Genomic DNA, 16,115 nt, shown 5'->3' with positions numbered 1-16,115 from the left:
GCACCTTGGGCCTCCCCTTTGAGCTCTTGCGATATTTTTATTAATTTTGGATCGTTTGGGTCTCTTTAGGCCGACTCATTTTAAAGTGCATCAAATTACTGAACCCGTCCCATTCTTTCCAAACTCGTATATTGAGTTCGATTTGAATTTATCTAGATCTAATTTTTTTCTTTTAATAAATCAATTATAAATATATCATGAATTTCGTATCGAATATCCAATCAATGACAAGTACTATTACAGTAAATTGACTCCATAACCTTATAGTTATAAGGCCTCAGTTTCTTCAACTAAATTAAACCTCACCATCAATTTAATGTGAATTCAATTCATTAACCACTCATTTCATATTAATTACAATATAATGAAAAAATTCGAACACGAGTCAGTTTATCATATCAAACTTATCGCATAGTTATTATTATTATAATATTTAAATAATTAATCACTTTTATTAAACTGTACATCAATCAAACAATATAAAAAGTACTACTTCCATTATACAACTAACATAGGTTTTGAATCGAAATCAACCCATGATAGTGGAGTGGAGTGTTAGAAAAGATAGTTTGGAAAAAGGAAGGGATCATTGCAGTGCATTCAATATTGGTGCAGAGCAGAGCAGAGCATCTTCACAAGTCCATGTCAAAGTATACATCACAAGCAACCCGCGATGCTGATAAAACGTGTTAAAGCAACAATCCAATATCTCTCTCTATATATATTTTTTCTGATAAAGACAGCAAAATAAAAGAAAAGAAAAGAAATGGGTTAAAGTAAACATCACGTTGCTTTCTCAATACCCTCATCTTTGATGCCCTGTCTGTAAATTTGACCTCACAAACACTGTAAATTTTACAATACATTGCGTCTAAAATCAAATAAAACATGTAATTGGTAGGTGGGAGTTGAATTTTTTGGTTTGAAAGTGTGTGCACTTGTTTATTTCGAGCAGAAGTCTTTATGCGACGTAATAGAAGGTTTTGTTTTTTTTTTTTTGAAGTAAATAATCATCAACTTATATTTTATGGTGTTATATTACTATTGACATGCTTGGAAATTTCAGCTTTAGAGTTAGTGATGTAGAGTGAAAGGTGGGTGATTTTACAATTGATTTGGTGGGATCACCTGAATTATTAATAATTATAGTACGTACATGGAAAAGCTATACTTAAATTGAGAATCTTGAATGATTGTTAAGGAATTATGCAAAACCTCGTATATGTACAAATGTAAGAGATTGATAAATATTTGGAATCCCACCAGCTAACATTATGCAGTCTGCGCTCATTTTTAATTATCAATCAATGATTCTGAATTTTCAGTCTTAAATCACCGCGTAATAAATAAAGGATATCGCAATGATTGTAATGTGACAAAAACTGCACGGAAAGCCAAGCAGAGCCTTCCCGGGTTTCAGTTCCCCAAATATACTTTGCTCCAATTCCTTTCCTCCAAAAAGGCTGACGAGATTGTGTCTTTTCACGCAGGCTAAGAGACCTGTTCAGGCCCGACGACAAGGGGTTTAGGAAACTCAAACTCCAAACAAAGAGAAGGATTTTAAGGAATTGAATTGGGAAAAGTTCTCTTTAAGTCAGCTTAGGTCGAACAAACATGACTTTATTTGAATTTTACGCCAATCACAACTGATTTAAAGAAAAGTTTTCGACATGAATTGTTTTTGAGCTACTTTTACAAAACCAAGAAACATGCAAACAAAGTTCATTTCGATTGAAACAAGGGAAAGTACTGTGAAGCAATGAGCCAGGAAGGGCATAACAATAAACAAGGGGCTTACAAGCTGCTGCTGCTGTGCTGCTGTTCTTTTCCAATCTTTATTGATGATATTAGCACTAATTGCTACTAGTTTTCAACACCCTTACATAAAAAACCGAAGGGAATTACAAAGAGACCAGAGATGGTACCTCGGCATGTAAGATTTAAGGTACTCAAATCTGTTATAACTAGAAAAGAAAAAAACAAATCCAAAATTTGTTATGGTTTAGGTTCAATTACAGAAGCCAAACCAGTCACAATCTTCACTCCTTTGTTCACACTCTTGGGCTTGACCTCTGGTGGCTCCCATTTCTTCACACTCTTGAAACCATCATCTTCACGTGGGCTGCTGCTACTGTTAGAAAAGACAAACACACCATCATCATTGTTAGTTTTCTCCAGAGGCGCGCATTTCTCTCCAAGAATTGTCATTGGTATCAGTGCCGACTCCCTCTCACCCGTCGGCTTGGTTTCTATATCATTGTTGCATGGTGAACTTGAAGGGATTTGACATGGGCCGAGTCGGGTGAAAGGGGAGAGCCATTTGGCTTTCACGTACTCGGGTTTGCGCCAAGGAGGGAAAGGCATGCCTTTCTTCTTCAAGCTTTGCTTGGCTGCTTCAGATACAACGGCGATTATCTTCTCAAGACGGTCGGCTTTTCCGATGAATATATTGGGCAGTGTTTGGAGAACCAGTTTGTACGCCTTGGTGGACCTTGCAATTTCAAATTCCGATCTGAAATCTATGTCAATTATCAATCTTTCCCCTTCAATTATCACATCGACATACTCGTATTCCCCTGTAGAGAACAATACTTTAATTTTTCATGATTTGTTAACTATGAACATAAAAAAGAGAGGTATTTGAGCCACGAATAAAGCCAGGAATTAACACAGACAAGAGGACAATCCTGCAGCTGATGGAGAAAAGGAACTTACCAGCGGGAAAGGAGGGGGATTTTTCCCATTTAGATTTGCAGATTGAAGCGTTGTATCCAAGAGCTACTAGACCATCTGCCACAATTTTTCTGCAAACCCCGTCTTTACGCTTAGTGATCTTGTTTCTCTCGACGATTTTTGCAGTGTCGGCTAGCAGATTTCTTTCAGAAACACACAAACACGGTGCTAAACTCTGCTCAATAGTCGTACAACAACATCATTCACACAATAAAAACAAAAATTCTGTCAAATGAACCACGAAATCACATGACATACGCTCCTGTCAAAAAAAAAAAATCTACCTTGAGGACGTCATATGCGTGGGCGAAAGAAGAATTGTACGAGTCCAGTTCCTCATCGGAGCCTCCTGTACACTTTCCATGGAAGCAATTGCACCTGTTCTTTCCACACCTCTGCTGCTTCTCGTTGCTTTCCTCGATAAAATTCTGAACCATTTTCGCTAGGCAAACCGAGCTCGGCTCAAACTCCTCCACGCCGTCCTTGTTGCAGTTATGCGGCAGCAAGGTGGCGCCGGCAGACTTATCTCTCGAGAACGGCTTCTCGAAAAGCCGCATGAACCTTGACTTGAATACTGGCTTCACCGCTGTCTCATATTTTGGATGCGGCTCCTCCGGCGCGTCGAAATCGATTGGTTGAATCTTCATGGGGTAAGGCATTAATCTTATCAAACCCGAAGTCGCTGATTTGTGCGGAGCTTTTCTAGTTTCTTCCATGCTCCATTTTTCCGCAGCACACAGTCGTAAATTTCAGTCAACGTTGAAGACTTCAAATTCTAAGGTAATTTCAAATCACCCTAACAAATCTAGATAAAATTGGCCACAAAATTGCCGATTAACTCCTCAACAAACACAAAGGTAGGGATTTGAACACCCTGATCAACAAAAAAGCCAGCGACAAAGGCAAAAAATGGACGATTTCCGGAAAATGTCTCAAAAACCCATCAAACAAATTCAATCTAACACAAAAAACGCTAATTTGGTTAGAAATTGACCGATCTACAGAAACTTGAAAACCTTAACAACAATCAGATGCCTTTATCTCATGGATTATCATGATGACTTATAATAATCCACCACTTGACACTATTTGCGATACAAAGCATGGAATAACTTCTGAAGTCTGTTAGGAAATAACTAAAATAGCTTTGCTTTTGCTTAGGGCTTTCAATTACGTCTAAACCTCACAACCCAAGAGAAACGGAACAGGAAAAAAAAAAAAAAAAAAAAGGAGCCTATCGAAAAAGAAAAAAAAAAAAAAAAAAAAAAGGAGCCTATCGACGTGACGTCAGTCCTCCGGCGACCTAGCCGATCATTCAGATTCCGGAGACAAATCGAATCTCCGTCGAGGCTATTAATCACCGGCGCTTAGAGAAAAATTACACGCGCACACACAGAAACTATGTGAGAAAAAGGGGAAGAAAATGGAGCTCCTTTCTCGTGATGGTTCAGTGTACTGTGTGAAAGCTAAAGGGAAGACCAAGAGTTGGGCTCACATTTTAAAGGCGAGCAATTTGCTGACTAGGACTGAGAAAAGCAACATGCTGGCGTCCGACGTGGCAAGATCAATCCAGTCCATTCAGGTGTACGTGTCGGGAGATTAGCGAGGTCGGCTCGTGATCGCAGCGTCACGCCGCCACGTTTCCCTCGGCTGACGCGTTTGAGGGGTTCGGTTGAGTTTCCGAAAATGGCCTCGGGGTTTCCCACGAATTACGTGGTTGTTACATATGTTGCCTCGGAGTACTTTTGCAACCGCCTCACGTTCGACGCGCTGTCCCATTTGCTCTACCAAATTTACCAACCCAATGGATAACATTTTTTCTCCTAATTACACAAATGCCCCTATTAATTCGTTTTATTTTTTAATATTAATTTTTTAAATTATTTACTATGCTAAAAGCTCGCCATTCTCTATTATTATTCAGTATGTTCAAATAGATCAATATTTTTAAATCTCTATATATATTCAAATAAAATAAATAATAATAAAAGACAAAGTAGATGGGTTGTGCTTTTAACTGTTTTTAGATTTGTGTAAATCTCATTTTTTATAAAAAAACATTATGTAAATAATTTAAAGTTTATATACAAATAGTTTTCATATGTTTTGTCAAAGGCCTCAAATTTCCATTTTCAACTTTTCATTATCTGTTACAAACCGCTTTCACTTTTACTTTTATTCAAATCTTAACTTTATTTATAATTCATTTATCTAAATAGTAAAAGTATAAAATTTTACAAGCGCTCCCCTAATACTGTTGAATATACAAATTAATTTAATTATAATTAAATATATATTCTATACTTATCCTGTTAGTAAAAAAAATATAGACCATTAATCACGATCAAAACAAAAGTTTCGAATTAAAAAAAAAGTTAAATTAAATTGAAATACTTGATGTATATAAAAATGATTTAATTCCATTTGGAGGATAAGATTGTCCACACCTTTTTTACTTTTTGTTCAGCTGCTAACCAAAACCCTCAAATTTCTACCGCGGGGGATGTAACAGGTACGACAATTGCACAACCCCAAGGGTGTTTGTGTCATTTTGGTGTGATTATGGGGATGTTTAAAAGTTGTTGGGTGATGAGTCAATATAATTGGTCACATCCTTAGTTAAGACTTAAGAAATAATATCTTACTGTGATCGTACAGCCTATTACGGGAATAAAAAATGCAAGAAATTAATTTAGATATGAACTATTATATTTTATTTTATTAAAAAAAATTAGTATATTGATTTGAGCAATATATAAAAAAAAATTATAATAAATTAATATAAAATGAGACAACTGTCCATATATTATTGAGATTTCATCTGATGTGGTTCACGACTCGAGCTTCCCCTGGCTTATAAGCCACATCATTTGGCATCGTATGTAGACATAAGGTCATGTGCCCATCCTAAACTCTTCATTTGAAAACTGATAATGTAAACAAACGTTTTACATTGATTGTAGACGATAAATTTGATGACTTGTAAGTGTTAAAGCCTCCACCTCTCTATCGCGACCCATTTTTTAAGAGAAAATTGTGAGGCTCGTATAAGTCAGAGTGGGCAATACCTTGCACACTAAGGCATGATCGAGTCACGAGCCATATCATTTGGCGTCATCTGTATGGATGAGGTCATATGCATGTTTCAAGCCCCTTGTTTGTAGAGCTAATAATATTAAGCGTTTCATATTGATTAGAGACGATGAGTTTGAATAGCTCATAAGTCATAATGTTTCATCTCCCTAGGAAAGTGCTTTACATGACAAATTTGTGAGAGACATATAAAGCCAAAAGCAATACTCAAATATAACATCGATCGAGCGCGAATCGCATAAAAAATTGTAATATTAAATTTGTTAATGGGATATCAAACTCAACTATAAAATAAAATAATATTGGTATTAGATAGGAAAATATTTTAAGATTATTTAATATTTTTAAGTTAAATTTTAAAAAATAAAATTAGATAGAAATTGTAAAATCAATTTCTTGAAATTATTAATTGGTAAGAATTAAACACTGCCCACAGCCGTGCGATCGCATTTGTGCAGTACAAGTGAGAGGTAGAGGATGTACTACCAAACTACACTTATTCGGTGTGATTTCACCATTGGGTAGGGCGATATTGGAATATCATCTATATTTAGCTGAATGACGTGCTTTGGATATGTCTTTATTTTTTCTTATAAAGGACCAATCAATTATGATATATTATAGCCTGAAAGTGAAATTGATATACACCATCATGATTTTCAACTTTTTTTTTTTTAATTTCTAAGTAAATTTTTTAAGTTAATGTGATATTTATAATTATGATAAATTTTATTAAAAAAAATTGTAATTAATCCAATATTTAAACCACTCATGACTTTAATCATATATTTACTATAAAATATGAAATAAAACCGTTGAATTTTTGCTTCCATAAAATAAATGTACTACACTTTTGATCCCGTGTTTTATAAGATTAATATTTTTTGTCACACAAGATTAAGAAATGCTGAGATGTGGTTCCAAAACCCTGACATATTTGATCCAATAGAATTAGTACTGATCCAAGTCAAATACGCAACCTATTTAACATGAGATCTCAATCTCGTTGTATTGTTCTCGTACAATGGTCCATGAGATGAAGAAAGCACGTTAGACTTGTCGGGATCGTTCTCGATTAATATCCTCCGACGTTCAAATAAATTTGAATTTAAGATAAAAACAAGTGACCTGAAATAATAAATATGGTTGAAAATATTAAATATGTTTTACCATAAATATTTTAGAAGAGGCGTATTAGACTTAAGTGTACTCCACCAAGTAGGTCCCGTAACTTCATTTTAAGACCTCCGCTACAAGAGATCATGCAGTTGAGCCTCTTGCACGTCAATTGAGGCCTAAAAACAGATTAATGAAGCAGGTTGGGTAGCGCGGTCCGACCCGACTCATAGGGCACGAATCTATTGATTTTTTTCTGGTATTTTTCACTATTAAGCGGACATTTTTGGCTTTTCTTCATTTAACATATTATATCCCCATCAAGTACATGAAACAACGTCTGCAATATTTTTTAATTATATTATACCAAAAATGAAACCCATGAAATACGAGACCAAAATACAGCCACCGGTCTTGTGGGATAAAAAATTGCAATTTTACCAATGAAATGCCACGTACACTTAGGATGCAAAAAATGAACAGTAAAAACGTATAATTTTTGCGTTGTTTTTTCACGAAGAACACTTTTAGATAGAAAGAAAACACGAGTAACGCCGAGCAACTCCAACGCTGGTTGGACAAAGGCGCACTTATCCTAATGGGGCCCACCGGGAGGGGGGGGGGGGGGGGGCGTAGCAGGAGCAGGGCTATTTTCGGAATGCAAACACCGCTCTCTTTCTAATGATAGCGGTTCACAACTGTCGCGACGCAATCCACGCGTCGCTATCTCGACACAACAGCCATGGAGCTGCTGGATCTATCCACGTGTGTTATCTGTATCCGTTGGATATTGGTAGGGAAATGAGAACAAGATTCGCAAATATCTCCTTCGCACCAAGGAGACAGATAAGGAAATGCAATAGTTTCCTTTTTCTTATTTAAAATTAATTCATAAAAATAAATTGTATATTTAATTTTATTACAGACTATATTACTTGACAAGGTCAAATAAGTAAAAAGATATTTTATTAGATCTGAAAAACTAATGAATTTTATTTAAAATTATTTTCCCTATTATGAATGCAAGAGTGGGTAGATTGGCTTTAGGCTTTACCTCACTCGAATGTCTTAGGTATATGCGACTTTTGATTTGCGTGTATTTGTTGACATTGTTGGGTTACAAAAGTAATACGCGTTTTATTGATTGACAGCAAAGGTAATAAATGTCCAAGTTTAGTCCTTGCATAAACACACTCTATAATTATATATAATTTTTTTAATACTTTTTAAAAATAATTAGTACCTTTGAGATTTATTTCAACATAATAAATAAATTCATCGTTAGTAAAAATTCACCGAATTTAATGTTGTTAACTAAAAAACTGTACAAATATTCATATTTACTTCAAATTAATTTATTTGTAAGTCAAATAAAATTTTTATGACTAAATTACCCTTACGTATCTTCATACGTTTATATATGTGGTGATGAATATCTTCACTATTATAAGAGTAGTTTAATCACAGAATATTTATTCAACGTGCAATAAGTTCGTAATAAGTCAATCGATGGTGAATATCGATTTTCATTCAGTTTATTTTTTGTTAATATCAATGAATCCATTTAATTTTGACTAACGGATGGACCTATTTGTTAGACAGAATCAAATATTAGGGACACTAAATCTAATTGCATCAAACTTTAGGGAATCGGGGTTTAATTATCTGTATAATATGTGTCCAACTTTTTAAGACCTTGTTGATTAATATTATTAGATTGGATATGCAGTTCAACATATTCTTATAAGGTGTTTATTTTGTATTGCGAGGGCTCGATTTTATCTCAGATTTTTGTTTATCTCATTATCCGAATAATTCATATCACAAAGTAAATGGGCCTCAGATTTTTGATTTGATCCAGGTTGATTTCACTTGTTTGTGCAAGTCAATAATTGCAGCACACCCAAAAGGCATGTTGGTAGAGATATTATGGATCGTTATTGGGCCTAGAAGTAAAGTTTCTCCCGCTAGGTTTGGGCCTGTGTTCTTGTCAGCGCCTGGGCCGTCCCCCAATGTCTTTTAATGAAATTTTAATGCTTTTCAAGAATTGACATAATTTAATTTTTTAGAGTTCGTTAGATTTTTATTTACTTTTTGTGATAAATTAATTGAAGTACAAATTATAAATTTTAATTTTAATTTTTCTCATAAATTTTTATAATTTTTCAAAATTTTCATTGTGTCTCTTCCTATTTTTTGAATATGTTTTTCAAAAAATATGCAATAAGAATAAAGTTGAAAGTTTTATATCTTCATTAAAAATTACATAATTTTATTAAATATTAGATGATATTTATAATTTTTTAAATAATATAAAAATTATATAAAATTTTATAAAAATTCAGTGTAGTTTATTCTATTAAAAAAATAATATGAAATACTAATTTATATCTCCAAACTCCGAAGCAGTGAAGCCATTATTGGTTTCCGGAATGAGACAAGTGGGAAACTGCGCTTTCACGCAAAGTAAAGGGCACTATGGTAAATTTAGCAGAGAGGCGAAAAATTTTCGAACTGGGAAACTGCTTTCCCACCTAAAAGCAACCGCCAAAATTGCGCTCCAGATTCAAAAAACGGCAATAAATTTCCTCTTTCCTTTACTCTCTACGTTCCCAATTTGTCTGCTCTCCAGTTGCATTGCTCCCGCGCTGTTTAATTTTTGAGGTAATAACTTTCCTTTTTGTTTGTGATTTGTTTGTATGATTAATTCTTTTCTTCAGTTGGTTTAGTATATTTGCTGCGTCGGATTCGGTTAGAATAGTTTCCAGGTCGTTTGACCGATCAGCTTCCCTTTTCTTCTGAGCTATTCCGTGTTTAAATTTGCTGTTTGTTTGCTGGTTGCTGATTTTTGTCTCCCAAAACAATCAGATCTGATGTAAAATTAGACAGACGTGTAGGTTTATGTTTTTTTTTCTTTTTTTTTTGTGTTTCTAAATTTCATTTCTTTCTTTCTCGTGGCTCTGGCTATACGAGGATTAAGAGGAAATGGAAAACCAACGGAAACTTATTCCAGGTTGAATTTGGAAACAGAAGTTGAACAAACCGAAAACTGTGAGAAATTTAATAGGTTAAATATTTTTTTGTTTAAGTTAAGAGTGGAGAAAACAGTAGTACAAACGAATTGTTCAGAGGTGTTCGTGTATAACTACATCTGTGCTGTCTACTCAATTTCTTGCATGTATTTGAAGATTTTTTTTTTTTTGAATATTTCTGAAATTGCAGTTAAAGAGAGAAAAAATGGCCGGAAAAGGTGGAAAGGGGCTTGTGGCAGGGAAGACAATGGCAGCTGCAGCAGCTAACAAAGAGAAGGACAAGAAAAGGCCTGTTTCCCGATCAGCTCGTGCTGGCCTTCAGGTATATACGTCATTAATTTAGCTTAAATTTTAGTGAAGTTATCTATTTCTAATTTTGTTGATTTTAATGTATGTAGCTATTGAATTTTAGTCATTGAGTTGAATTGTCTTTAATTTTTATTTGAAATTGCAAGTTCTTATAATTGAAGAAAATTCTCACATGGTATTATTTGGAAGAGGTAAATGGTTGAATCATGATAATTACTGATGTACCATGTGGCTACTTGTCTTGTATGCGCGGAAAAGGATTAAGTGCAGCTTAAGGACTGGAACCTTTTGGTGACTTGGGAAACAGTGACTTAAGCTTTTGAATTTGACTTGCATGGCATGATCACTTATGCTCTATTATATTTGCCTTATAACTTATACAACTTCATATCTATAGAAGAAGCATATCTGATGGAGGGTTGTGTCGGGGAGTAGTAATGTTCTTGTTTTTAATTCTTGCATGGACTGGTTGCATCACTTATGGTCCATTTGAGACTATTGGATCAAGGGGAGAGGGTGCTGTGAATCCCTTGGCCTCCTACGATCAAGGGATAGTAGTGGACCAGGACTGTCACATTGGTCCACTTTAGCAAAGCTTCATTTTGATTATTTTTCTGGCGCAATTTAATTGTGGGAGTAGAAGTCTTGAATTGAAAACTAAGTTCTGCTTTTGGTTTCTTATGTTTTCTTGTTTTCACTAGTGGTATGGAATGAAAATTGCACCGCTGCTGAAATTAGTTTCACTTTGGTAAAAGTGCTTGTCAGCTGTTTCCTCATGATGCTTAGTTGCACAAATATGGCCTATGTCATTCTGTTGTTGTTGTGTGCTTCAACTTCACTTATAAACTCACACTAGCTTTGTCATGGATGGCCCTAGTTTCCTGTGGGTAGAATTCATCGCCACCTCAAATCGAGAACCAATGCTAATGGAAGAGTTGGAGCCACGGCAGCAGTTTATTCTGCTGCAATTCTTGAATACCTGACAGCTGAGGTGCTTGAGTTGGCTGGAAATGCCAGTAAAGATCTGAAAGTTAAGAGGATAACACCTAGACACTTGCAACTGGCAATTCGGGGAGATGAGGAGCTTGACACCCTCATCAAAGGAACCATAGCCGGCGGTGGTGTGATTCCCCACATTCATAAGTCTCTCATCAACAAAACTACCAAGGAATGAATTACTGTCTTAACTCTAAATGTCTATTTATAGATGAAACAAACAGTGTTTTGTATGATTGCGACTGTTAGTATTTGCTTCCATCTTTAGGTTTCTAAGGTAGTCATTAGAGTGCAGATCATAGTTAAGACCAAGTAGTTGGAATTGTAGCTGTGTTTGATTATTGATGTAGTTGTTTCCTTTAACATTTAATATTGATTCATGGTACATCTGTGCTTAACTCTACTTGTGTTGACATATTTACCCCTAAAATCATTATGGCTGATGCATTCGGCATAAAAAACGTTGATTGGATGCTTGTTGTATGACTTGATGTATCTGCGTTCTGAAAATGTGATTAGTGGGCTTATGATGAGGGAATAGAGTGTGCGTTCTGAAAACGTGAGAAGTGCTGACAACTTGAGATGTAGAAAAGGAAATATACCAACTGATGGACGAGCTGAAAAAGCTTATCAAACATGTCTCCTACACTCGTTGCTACTGTTTTTTATTTTAACTATGTTTTCAAACTTGGGCTGGAAATGGAAACAGACAAACTAAACGCTTTTCTGATCGGTATAGCAGACAAGCAATTGTTATATTGATTGTATCGATTGGATTGATTCAAAAATGTTGGGCCATCCGAACTCATCTATATTTGAATTGATTGGAAAATTTATTACTTGCACATTAGTAAATATGTAATTTCTGTACAATTATTTTAACAATTGCTATGTTGCTTTCCAAATATGTCTTTCTTTGTGTATTCTTTAGAAATTTTTTTATTCAAATCAGGTCTCACCAAATTAAATTAATTATATAGTAAGTGTGATATATTTGCCACTCTTTTTGAATTGTATATCAATTATAGAGTAAGTGTTTATATTTATTATATAACTGATTTAAATCTGACTAAATCTAATTTAAATTAGACTTTATATTTTGTAAATTCACCTACATAATTTAAATTAGACTTCTAAGTGTAAGTCAACACAAACATAAATGACATAATTTATGATGTGATTTTTCTCTACCCAATGTATATATATATATATATATCTATATTAAATGGAATAAAAAGATTCAATAAAAATATAATATGCAACAAGAAAACATATATTTAAAATTTCACATCCAAATTAAAATTGGAAAAAGGAAAAAAAAATAAAATGACAATGTTTGGGAAAATTGTTAACTAAATTAGGAGTTAGCAAGCGTGATATATTTTTTGAATTATATATTAATTTATATTTGGTATATAATTTAAATAGAATTGGTGGGAGGGTAGATTCCATGTTATTTGAAGGAGGGGTTTGCAAAATATTCCATGGCCTACTCTTTGTTGTCTAGTAAGATCTCTCATAATACTACTACATCTTATTTCCCATGCTCCATTTTGTTCTCTTCTTCTTCATCTCACCTATACACACACACACTTTCTCTCTCCACCGTACGTGCCGCCGCCTCCCCCTCCGTCTCTAATCATGGATGCAACGTTGGTGTGGCCACACAAGAGCCTCTCTCCGCCGCCGCGACTCAACCGGAGAGTTACCATGCAAAATCTCAGACGCTCCCCCTTCATTCTGTTGTCAGTACTCACAGACGGCAACTTTGATACATCATCATCATCATCATCAACTCATGAATCCAAAAGCGTTTACAACGACAACTGGTTTGATCGTCTCGCCATTAACCATCTCTCCAACAGCCTACAAGCTTCGGCAGGTGTTCTCTCTCTCTCTCTCTCACACACACACACACTCTGAATTAATTCACTTCCATTTCAGATATTAAATAGAATTTGAAAAATTATTACAACACACACAAACACACACACGATGAGTAGGGTTGAGAAGCAAGAAGAGCGGGTACGATGGTCTGATCGAAGCAGCAACAATGGCGTCTCGGCGCTTCAGTCCTGTTGAACAAAGAGAGATTGTGATTCGAACTCTTGAGACTGCATTTCCGAAGCCTATTCTTTCCTTGGCAAGTGCTCGATATCAATATTTTATTTTGAGGAACAGTAAATATATAAAAATAGTTAATATCAGAGAGAGAGAGAGAGAGCTTCGATTTTGTCATATTTAAGACAGAAATGGGAATTATTAATAAGAGCAGTTTAATTTGTATGGTAGCAGATAAGGAGAGTAGTACCAAGATCCAAATTTGCAAGAGAATACTTTGCCGTCTTCACAACTGTTTTCTTTGCTTGGCTTGTTGGTCCCTGCCAGGTATTTTACATGCATCTCATTATCCTTAATAACTATTTCTAATTTACTTTAACAAATATTCTCTCTCATGATTTATATATTTATATACACACAAATAATATGATATATATATATACGCATCCTATTTATAAGGTTTTAGTTTAGCTGTTAAGGTTCTTCTTTTAAACATTTGAGTATTTTACTTACCAAATGTGAATTTCCATCTCATTTTCTTGTAAGGTGAAAGAGTCAGAGATTGATGGAAGAATAGAGAAAAATGTTGTGCATATACCAAAATGCAGGTACGTGTTTTTCTACATTCTCCTCCACATTTATAATTATTTGTCGTGTCATTGTTGTACACATTAAGAAAATTGATGAATTATAAGTTTAGTATATTACACTTACTTTATAATTAATTTGATTCAATTGAATGTATAAGAATTTTTTTTTTTTTAATCTCAAAGTTATGATGAGTATAATTAAATTTAGCATTAAAGAATCGAAAACCAAGAAACGTGAATGAATTAAAAACAATGGTCATTGTAAAATAATAATACTTTAGATATTTATTACACATATGCTTCATTAATTACAACTCATTCTAATTCTCAATAATTATGATGACAACAATTAGAATCAATGATTGGGTGGTGGTCACTCATATTCATACTCACCATCATCAGGTTTTTGGAGGGGACAAATTGTGTAGGAATGTGCACTAACCTTTGCAAGATGCCGTCTCAAGCCTTCATTAAGGATTCCCTCGGAGTGCCCATCAACATGGTCCCCAGTAAGCAAGCAGTTATCCCCCACTTTTCTCCTAATCTTACATGTATACTATTTATATTTTAAAATATATTATAAATATAAATAAAACTTGTTATCAGTTGAATGATATTCTTAGGATCACAAAAAATTACTACAGCAGTGTCATAACCTTCACTTTCTTGTCTTCTTTATAATAGTGTAGATAAGTTGGATTGTGAAAATATGAAATATAAACAGGGGGTTGTGATATAATTTAGATGGTGAAAGAATGAGGCATATTTGAAGTGAAGAGATTGAGGGGACAAAAGGGAAAAAGGAGAGGAGAAACAGAATGTGCACTGAGAAACTTGGAAGCTTATATATATGTATGGAGGACCCCATCTGTATAGGTAGCCCAGTTAATAATGATGCAGATTGTAGACCCACAACACAACTCGCCCAACTTCAAACCTCCACCTTCCATTCATCACCAATCCCTAACTTGCATACTTTTCTGGCTTAAATGCAGTTTTAATTTAGGCTTTTATGTTTTCGTACAATAAAAAGATGTAAGATCGAAATGTTATTTTAAAAAGTTAAAGGATGAAAATGATAAATGACTTGAATTACAAAAGTAAAAATGCATTTAAGCCTATTTCAATTCTCAACCCTTGGAAAAGAAAAAAAAAACCAAAGGAGGAAATTCTAGCTTGAGTTGAGATGGGTAAAAGCAAAAATTTATTACTTGAGTGGTGCATTCTAGTTATTATATAGTTTAAGAAGAGTGGTCGTTATATGACAAAGGAAACATTGTAATTTTATTCTGTAAATCAATTCATATAGGAAAAAAATGTCACCTCCTTAAGTTATAAAATTAAAATTCAATTGGATTTGTGCAAGTTTAATGAAATTTTTAGCTCGAAAAAAGGACTAAAATAAGAAAATCAATTTGTGTAGGGCCAAAAATCCCAATTCCCTAAATTACAAGACTAAAATGATATATATTTTTTTCATAACCAATAAAACAACACTTAAGAGTTTTACATTAGTTGGTGTAAGAATATTTTTCATTCATGTATTTGCAGATTTTGAGGATATGAGCTGTGAAATGATATTTGGTGAAGAGCCTCCAGACCAATCCCTGGATCCAGCATTCACACACCCCTGCTACAAACAATGTAACATTTGTGTGTGTGTGTTTGTTTTATAATTAATTTCATTTTAGTCGCGCTACTCAATCATCGTATTGATATTTATGCAGGCAAGGGCAAGAGCATCCAAAGACAACACAAGACCTGCACAAACTAAAACATCTATATATCTCCTCTGATCACTCCAATCCGTTTTCTTGTCTTGTTTATGGACAATTCATCGTAACTTTGATTTGCTTGTTGTTCAAACTATATATATATATTGTCCTAGCTAAGATGTGATGCGTTCTTCATCTATATAAGCAGAGAGCAAATCCCATATTCCTAGAATTAAGAGATATGCGGTAATTAATTATTGATACATGGGACAGAAGGGTAATGATTAGAAGGAGGGGATGAATGGAAGGATGGAGAAGTACGATGAAAATTAGTATGGGAGGGATTTAATTAAGAATTGAGGAGGAGGATGATGATGGTGGTGGTGGATAGAGTATTATTTAAGGATTGATAATTAGGTATTTTTTAAGGTGATTAATGGGGAAGACAAACTGGAAAAGTGGTTTGAGTG

At 34.4% G+C, this 16,115-nt stretch overlaps 3 protein-coding genes across 3 annotated transcripts; 2 read left to right on the top strand and 1 right to left on the bottom strand.

Annotated features, from left to right (window-relative positions):
• LOC105163323 lies at window positions 1,707-3,975 on the bottom strand. Its single transcript, XM_011081631.2, has 3 exons — window positions 3,018-3,975; window positions 2,716-2,908; window positions 1,707-2,576 (listed from the first exon to the last, which is right to left on the bottom strand). The coding sequence occupies exons 1-3, from the start codon at window positions 3,447-3,449 to the stop codon at window positions 1,996-1,998; spliced, it is 1,206 nt and encodes a 401-aa protein (XP_011079933.1). The 5' UTR covers window positions 3,450-3,975; the 3' UTR covers window positions 1,707-1,995.
• On the top strand, window positions 9,472-11,677 carry LOC105163322 (probable histone H2A variant 3). The gene is made up of 3 exons (XM_011081630.2): window positions 9,472-9,606; window positions 10,165-10,296; window positions 11,161-11,677. The coding sequence occupies exons 2-3, from the start codon at window positions 10,180-10,182 to the stop codon at window positions 11,455-11,457; spliced, it is 414 nt and encodes a 137-aa protein (XP_011079932.1). The 5' UTR covers window positions 9,472-9,606; window positions 10,165-10,179; the 3' UTR covers window positions 11,458-11,677.
• LOC105163321 (beta-carotene isomerase D27, chloroplastic) lies at window positions 12,753-15,854 on the top strand. Its single transcript, XM_011081629.2, has 7 exons — window positions 12,753-13,161; window positions 13,283-13,422; window positions 13,575-13,667; window positions 13,887-13,948; window positions 14,333-14,439; window positions 15,482-15,574; window positions 15,658-15,854. The coding sequence occupies exons 1-7, from the start codon at window positions 12,921-12,923 to the stop codon at window positions 15,702-15,704; spliced, it is 783 nt and encodes a 260-aa protein (XP_011079931.1). The 5' UTR covers window positions 12,753-12,920; the 3' UTR covers window positions 15,705-15,854.

Source organism: Sesamum indicum, linkage group LG6 (assembly GCF_000512975.1).
Source record: "Sesamum indicum cultivar Zhongzhi No. 13 linkage group LG6, S_indicum_v1.0, whole genome shotgun sequence".
Taxonomy (NCBI): domain Eukaryota; kingdom Viridiplantae; phylum Streptophyta; class Magnoliopsida; order Lamiales; family Pedaliaceae; genus Sesamum; species Sesamum indicum.
This window is presented reverse-complemented; position numbering and strand designations above follow the sequence as displayed.

Coding starts and splice junctions, on each gene's coding strand:
- LOC105163323 (XM_011081631.2), bottom strand. CDS start 3,449: ATGGAAGAAACTAGAAAAGCTCCGCACAAATCAGCGACTTCGGGTTTG. Junction 2,909..3,017: donor ACGCATATGACGTCCTCAAG/GTAGATTTTTTT, acceptor ACTATTGAGCAG/AGTTTAGCACCGTGTTTGTG. Junction 2,577..2,715: donor ATCCCCCTCCTTTCCCGCTG/GTAAGTTCCTTT, acceptor TGTTCTCTACAG/GGGAATACGAGTATGTCGAT.
- LOC105163322 (XM_011081630.2), top strand. CDS start 10,180: ATGGCCGGAAAAGGTGGAAAGGGGCTTGTGGCAGGGAAGACAATGGCA. Junction 10,297..11,160: donor CAGCTCGTGCTGGCCTTCAG/GTATATACGTCA, acceptor GGATGGCCCTAG/TTTCCTGTGGGTAGAATTCA.
- LOC105163321 (XM_011081629.2), top strand. CDS start 12,921: ATGGATGCAACGTTGGTGTGGCCACACAAGAGCCTCTCTCCGCCGCCG. Junction 13,162..13,282: donor CAGCCTACAAGCTTCGGCAG/GTGTTCTCTCTC, acceptor CACGATGAGTAG/GGTTGAGAAGCAAGAAGAGC. Junction 13,423..13,574: donor CGAAGCCTATTCTTTCCTTG/GCAAGTGCTCGA, acceptor GTATGGTAGCAG/ATAAGGAGAGTAGTACCAAG.